This window comes from Mesitornis unicolor, unplaced genomic scaffold (genome assembly GCF_000695765.1).
Source record: "Mesitornis unicolor isolate BGI_N332 unplaced genomic scaffold, ASM69576v1 scaffold9476, whole genome shotgun sequence".
NCBI classification, from domain to species: domain Eukaryota; kingdom Metazoa; phylum Chordata; class Aves; order Mesitornithiformes; family Mesitornithidae; genus Mesitornis; species Mesitornis unicolor.
The window spans coordinates 83,142-90,718 of record NW_010188863.1 but is presented as its reverse complement, the minus strand read 5'-3'; the positions used below and the strand labels follow the sequence as shown (position 1 = coordinate 90,718).

The following is a 7,577-nucleotide window of genomic DNA, read 5'->3' as shown; positions in this document are numbered from 1 at the left end:
AAGATAGAAAGTGCAAACCCCAGACATCTCTTTAAAACAAATAATGCTTCTGTTCTTGGAGGAGTTGCTTTTCAGTGTAATCTACTAAGAGCTGGTCTTGTTGCTTCAGCACTCATTTTTGGTCCCAACTTCAGGCTTCTCTTATTTATGATATATTGGTGTATATATGTGGAGTCTGAACTTGTAACATTATAGCACTGTTTTTAAACAAACAGCTCAAGTGTTTAAACACATACATGTTGAAATCAGTATGACTAACAGTGTGCATAAAGTCCTCTACAAAAAGATGTGATTTATTTTTTAGATTTAAGTTTTTTTCTCTACCCTTTTGTTCCAGCTAAAAGCTTGCGTTTTGAATTTTACCTCTAAGATATCTACCTAAGTTGAGACAAGTGCTTATGCAAGTCTCAAATTTAAGAAAAAAAGGAGACTATGGGAAAAACCACTTAGCAGTATGGTATGTGCTCTTGTGTTGTGGCTTCCTGCTGTTAGCTCGCTGGTTTTAGGCCAGTATCTCTTGTTAGGAGGGGCTCAGACCACTAGCCTTACGTTTTGACTCATACTAGTTTGGGTTTTTTCTCCCTCTGATTTCTTTCTGTAAACTCCATATATGCTATTACTCATAATGACTGCTTACAAAACTGATAACATACTTAACCCTTGCTCTTCATCTGTGTATTTGTAAAGCTGTTCTCCTAATCGTTGTTTGGGAAACAGCAAAGCTAGTGAGGCTAGTTGATAGCAAATACAGATTACCAAAAATAACCCAGATTATGTTTACATATTGAACCCTGCCATTACTGTATTAGTGTTGGCATTCTTAATGTTCATCTTCATGCATGTCTCCCATCTTCCCTTGGTGTTCATCACAGCATTAACTATACCCTTACTGTTTTTTTCAATGTGGAGGTTTCTTCAAAGGGCAGAGTCAATTAGAGGTCTGCTTACCTGCTGCACTTTAATTTTCTCAGTGTTTGTGGGACTATATGGTTAACTGGATTGCAAAAACCACCCAAGTTGTAAAAATACATAGCTTTTCCAACGTCTTTGCTTCTGTAAGTAGTATGAAGGAGGGAGGTGTTGTGGCAGGATCTGTTTTAAACTGGTTTTGCCATTTGAGGAAATGTGTGTGTAACCACATCCCTCATTAAAGTTCCTTGGGCTTTAACCTACAACATCAACGTATTTTGAAGATGTACTAATTTATTTTAAAAGGAAGTCTCTCTTTAATGTCTGTATCCCATGATGTTGAAAGATGCATGTAATAGTAGTATAAATGAATTTCAGAATATTTCACTGGCCTATATCATGCCTGACTCTCAGCACTTATGTGAAAGAACATGAAAGTGAGACTTTGGGCTGAAGTGAAGAACACTGAAGTACTTGAGGGGGATAAAAAGTTATTTCAATTTTTGTTCTTGATGCATAGGTAAGAAAACGTGACTAAGACGTTGCTGTGTTATGTTCTAAGTACATTTGTGTGTCTTTGCGTGCAAAGAGTTGGTAACTTATTGAAAAGGTCAGTGTTGGCTTGATCGTAAACTTGCAATAAGCCAGAAGCGGTGGTAGGATGGAAAGGTGGCTGCAAGTATTGCCAGAATGGAGACTTGTTACAGTGATGGGGAGAAGAAGCCTTTGCATGAAGCAGTGAAATATTCTTGAAATTTTTAGAAAGATTGTTTAATCTTAGCAGTCATTTAATTGAAGTAATGGTTAGTGTGAATGTTTCTTGTAACTGTTTTCTAATATTGGCAGAAAACTCTATTTAAACTTAGTAGACCTGCACATACACTACTGTTTTGAAGGGAGCATTTCAGTGGAAGTAATATTCAGAACAGTAGATATGAAAGACATGGCCCTTTGTTTATGCTCATGTATGCTTAAGACATGGCGTAGGTGTCAGATGACAAAGTGAACAGGATGCATGGCTGCTTCTGCATTCAGGATTATCAATGTGTATATGAAAATGATGACATATTGTACGTACTCTTCTTAGTATACTGGTTATATGTAGCTTTTCGGTCTAATTTGTTTTGGGAACCTGCCGTTTACCTCTGTCTCTGTGAACTGTATTTCAGTGGGATTAAAGAAAATAAACAGAGATCAGAATCAGAGTAATTGTTTCATCTGTCAGTCTAAAATAAAGGAGTTTTGTATTTTGGTGTTTGGAACATTCAAATTTCTAAAGCAGCTTGCTCAGATCAGATTTGGAACTGGAAGATAATAGGCTCCTACCTGACTTCTAGGAAGCAGCATTACTGTACAAGTTTCATTTACAAATTCTTGTTGTTACAGGAATTGAAAGACTCGGCTATTAACAAAACAACTACAGAAACATGGTGGATTACTATGAAGTTCTGGGAGTGCAAAAGCATGCCTCAGCAGAAGATATTAAAAAAGCGTAAGTATCACTGATATATATATATGTTATGTATTTTAAGGAACAAATATAATTACATAGTTTCTGGTTTATCACTTTGTTGTCAATACTAGGTTGAGTAGTAGTCATCCAAGGTGATACCTTCGCTAACAGAGAAATATTTAGTGCCATCAGTCACTGTTTTTTGATCTCTTAAATATGTTTCTGTACAAGTGTACCTCCAAACTTGATACAGTACAGGCAGTGACAGCCCCTTCTTTGGCTGAACTGCAGTATCTGGTCTTTCCCTCAGTTTGCAGAGGTCCTTTTTTGAAGTTATTAACAAGTATTTGGCACGCTGTTTTTTTGGATACTGGCTCTTTCTTACATGAGGTCTGGTTTCCGCACTTCGATTTTGATGGACTGAACATCTGTTACTATTAAAAAAACCACCACTGTTTAAATTAGGAGTGGTCAAAGGAATTACATGCAGTTCTTTGTTTCGATTTACTGTTTATGTACTGTTTAAAGATGAGTGTTTGTGATATTTTCAAAAGATACCATTTACTTTACAACAAACAATCGGGGGAAACATTTCTGTAGTACACATTTCTAGTACTCTAGAACTGCTTGACAATAAATCGCAGTTTCAAGTGACCTGGAACTGCTGTGTTTCTCTCTTGCCTTCTCCTAGGCGCCTGGGCTTAATTAATCAAATTGCTCTATTGCATGGAAGTTTGATTTATGTTTTTTCCTCCCTTGTGCGAATTCCTGCACATGCTGTTTTGTCAACTCAAATGTTTGAACTTTGTTCTTGAATTAGTCTGTGTAAAACACTCCAACTCAACCTAAGTGCAAGCTTAGCTTTGTCCCTGTCAGTGGTTATGAACTCTTTGCCTAAAATATTTCATTTGAGGATGGCACTTGTGTGCAGGTGTAGTGGTCAAAGAAGCCACTGATGTTTGGTGTTAGGGAACTCTTGGAGCTCTATTGTCTTTGGACCAGAAGAGTACTCTTGATGCTTCCTGTGGTTCATTGTCGTATTGAATAATTATGGAGCTTTAAAAAGAAGCCCATAGCAGAAATGTCAGGAAATGGTTTATTTAGACCTGCCAGATGTTGATCATCAGAAACACAGGAATAATCTCAAAGTAACTAAAGAACAAAAACCCCACTATTTTTTCTTTTTTGTAAAGTAATTTTGAGTAGATGTTTTTTTGTGTACCTGCAGAATCTGTTGGTACTGATCTGAACACAAGATACAAAGCATTGGGGAATTTCTAGATACGTTAATCCCTGGCAGGTTTTTTTTTTTTGAAACATTTTGTGTTCATTTGTATAGCGTATTCCTTAGTTTGAGAGTAAAATATCATTTACTTTCTTTCCATTTAGGTACCGTAAATTGGCATTAAAATGGCACCCTGATAAAAATCCAGACAATAAAGAAGAGGCAGAACGGCAATTTAAACAAGTAGCTGAGGCCTATGAAGTTTTGTCAGATGGTAGGTATTTTAAAGAGAGTCTTGAACTGTAGGTCTCCAGTCTGAGTATCAGACTGAAAATGCTGATGTATGATGCTCTAAAGACATACTGTAACTTGGTTTTACTATCCAACTCAACTACTTCCTTTTCAAAAGAAAGGAGAGAAAAAGAAACTTGCAGATGAGACAGAATAAGCAGAAGTTTTGAAACAAAAAATTCAGAATCTTTCTAAATGAGTAACTAAACTGGTTTCCTTCTAGAAATTAAAATCCTATGTTTCAGAAATTTCTGAAGAGATATCTGTGAATACCAAGATTTGTTTTACCTTGGGAGGAAAAGCCAATGTTACCATCACTATATGGGAATTACTGTGTTTATCCAATAAAATCAGGATAGACAAACTCTGAGAAATCTGCTGCCGGGCCTATTGCTTCTAGTTCTTGTAACAGTAAACTGGCCTTCGCGAAGCCCAAGCATACTGTAAATATTGCTGAAAAACTGGATTGTGTTCCAGTGAATTCCATAAATTCAGTCAACTGTGATACGGGGGAGAGTGTTTATTTTGAATTGTTCCGAAACAGTTGCTTTGCCTGACCCATGTGGTGCAGGAATTCAGCTTATAGTTGACCTCTATCTTTTTGCTTGAAAAGTATCATTAACTTTTGCTAGTGTTCTGGCAAAGGCAGTCTGAATCATAACAAAGTGATTTAAGCGGCTTTGATTATTTTCCCCTGTAATTGACTGCAGCTGTCTATATGCTATTTCTGAAGTGTCCTTGATTTCACCTGAGACCAGTGAGCATGGGAAAGCTATATTTAAAGCACTAGCAGCATCTAGATTACCTTTCAGAATTTGGCCTGGTTTATCAAGCTGCAGTCTTGTGCACCCTGTTTCTTTGTTTTACTTTGATACTTAATTAACATGGGAGAAACAGAACTTAATTTATGGGCAGTTCATTGCATGCTTGTCTTCTGGAATAATTTAACCTTCTTGAGCAAGATAAAAATAGGATAGTGGTCTGGTTGTTACACAGATCTTTAGGTACTTTGGAAACAATACACTTCTAGAATGTTAAAACATCTTCTAAAAATGCTGCCTGGTTTTGGATCTTGACCAACTCCTAAGTTACTGATGTCATAACAGTCATTTGTGCATCAGGAGTATCTGAATCCTGAGCCCTGTGCTTGAGAAGCAATCAACTGCCCTGCAGACTTAATGAAATTTTCTGACACCATTACAGGCTTGAATGAAGACATTTCTGGCAGAATAATAGTTTTGTAAGGGGTTACATAAGCGAAGGATATTGAAATCGGGTGATCGTAGAACACATTTCCCTTGAGGTTTCAAGACTGTTAAGTTTTTCAAGATGAACTTCAAGCTTTGTGAGCCCTCAGGTCTTCCTTGCTGTTTCCTGCTCCTTCTGACAGTTTGGCTACTTACTGCTTTGGTAATTTTTCATAGGTGGGTAGGTTAACCTGCTTTCTTTAAAAATTGCTTTCCAGAAAGGCATTGTACCACGCTTTGTTGGGGATATGCATGTGTGTGAACGTATTGCAGGTTTCCATTATATGTAGATGATGACCAGTATATAAGATTGTAATTCCTGTTGGTCAGAAAAGTATTTTACTTTTCAGCAGCTGTTTGAGGTAACTGCATGTTCTCTCAGTGTTGCTATTTAAATTTCAAAAACATCTTTCACTGAAGAGATTCCAGTGGGAATAGCATGTTAATATTAAGAGTCTAAAATCAGATGCCTTGACTGGTTTTTGGCTGATGCGTCCACACCAGTGCCAGCAAAGTAAGCTGTCTGCCTCTTTAAGCTCTTCAGGTTTCCTTCCAGTACCAACAGTGCAGTCTGATCTGATGTAGTAATACAGATTTAATTTTTCTCCCCTTTCTCATGGACACTGGAAGGCTGGTCTGCAATGAAATGAAGAAAGAGCCATTCCATGTCTTCTAAAATAATAGAGAGCAAGCAGTTTGAGTCAAATCCTTCAATGGCATTTTTTTAACAACACTTCATTCCTCTTTATTAAACTATAATTAATTCTAATTAGTTTGAGGGGTTTTGCAGTCATACAAACACTGTCCTTCCTTTCTCATAACTCTCTCACAATGGACTTGGTCTTGTGCAATAAAAGGAAAAGACGCAATAGTCAGGGTTTGTAACAAGAGAAATTCCAGTTGGGTACAAGTTGGGACTGTTTTCCAGAGGGACTGTGGATTCATCTTTCCTTGGAGATTAATGAGATCAGGGCTTTATCCAGGCAATTTTGGCCAGCTTTGAGATTAGACTTGTTTAGAGGAGAAGGTTGAATTCCAGAGGTCCTTCACGAGTTAAAGCTTCCCATGGTACCTATGCAAAGATGAAGACTGCAGTGTTCTTTTCACAAGCTTCCTTGTGAAGTTTCCCTTACATCATACGTTTTTCTGCTACAACAGGACCTGAGCTTCTACAACTAAACAGTAATAAACCTAAATTTTGGTACCTGTTCTTTCAGAACTAAACTGCCTTGGCAGTCCTTAACAAAAATGTTCACCAGTTACATACCATACCTTATTAAATAAACTAGCTTTGAGAAGATGTTTAACTGAGAATACTAGTTAAGTGGTTTTTGTTTTTTCCAAATTTAATATGCCTACTTACTGACATGATGTACAACTTGTCCTTGCAGTTAAAAAACGTGACATCTATGACAGATACGGAAAAGAAGGCTTAATAAATGGAGGCGGAGGTATGTTGACAACCAGCAGTTCTTCGCTTGCTTTCTTCTGGTGGAAAGCCATTTTCTGCAGCTTTTTTTTAAAGATGGGAATCTGGAAATGCCTATACTATTTTGCCTAAAATGTAATCTTCTGAAAATTGAAATTACAGTTGTTTTTACAGTTTTTCCAGTTGTTGTAAAATGTATTACTGATACCTGGAAACAAAGAGAATTAATTATAAAAAAAGTATTATGTATACTTAACTTAAATGATACCTGGAAGGGGAAGAGAAGTTTTAGAAATTTAGTGTTTATATTTTTAAATTACTCAAATACCATATAGGCCTGAACTTTCTAGTTAGTGAGAATGTGTGAAGGTAATTAAAGTTTAACTTCTTTTTGCAGGTGGAAATCATCACGATAATCCATTTGAATTTGGATTTACATTCCGTAACCCAGAAGACGTCTTTAGGGAGTTTTTTGGTGGAAGGGACCCCTTTTCATTTGACTTCTTTGGTAAGTAAGCCACTGGTTTTAGTTCTGTATATCTGAAAACTTAGTCTTACAGAACAAACATAGCTAATGCAGCTTTATTAGAAATAGCTCTGAAATCTGGAGGTAAACAGTTGGTGTTTTGTATTTAAAATGTTTGTTTCTACTTGTTTCTTCTTGGTTGATTTGATAGTACAGAACAGGTATAGTGTACCAGTTCACGTTTTGTTGGAAGGTCTGGTTTAAAAAACTACAAAATCATGGCTGCTATGTTTCTGTAGGTTGGAAGGAACTAACGTTCAACAGAAAACCGATAGACTGGAATTCCCTCTTGAGAATGTGACCGAGTAAACTTGGTCTGTTGAATTTGATCTCTTGATCTGTAAATATTTAATGTAGCTTTGAGAGCTTCTGAATTGGACAGGTTAACTATCGCTGTTGCAATGTAACTCTCAGTGTGAGCTTGTATCATAGCAGGAATAATTTTATATTATCAAAATAAGAACAGCTACATACATAATTTAGACACCCTCCCAGAT

The 7,577-nt window shown here is 36.7% G+C and overlaps 1 protein-coding gene across 2 annotated transcripts in view; it reads left to right on the top strand.

Moving 5' to 3' along the window:
• The first annotated feature begins 2,292 nt into the window (after positions 1–2,292).
• DNAJB6 (DnaJ (Hsp40) homolog, subfamily B, member 6) overlaps positions 2,293–7,577 on the top strand; it is a 50,715-nt gene continuing 45,430 nt past the window's right edge. For both annotated transcript variants that reach the window (XM_010185873.1, XM_010185872.1), the window contains exons 1-4: positions 2,293–2,401; positions 3,752–3,861; positions 6,517–6,576; positions 6,952–7,062. In XM_010185873.1, coding sequence (XP_010184175.1) covers positions 2,337–2,401; positions 3,752–3,861; positions 6,517–6,576; positions 6,952–7,062 — 346 coding nt within the window. In that variant the 5' untranslated portion in view covers positions 2,293–2,336. The remainder of the gene's footprint in view (positions 2,402–3,751; positions 3,862–6,516; positions 6,577–6,951; positions 7,063–7,577) is intronic.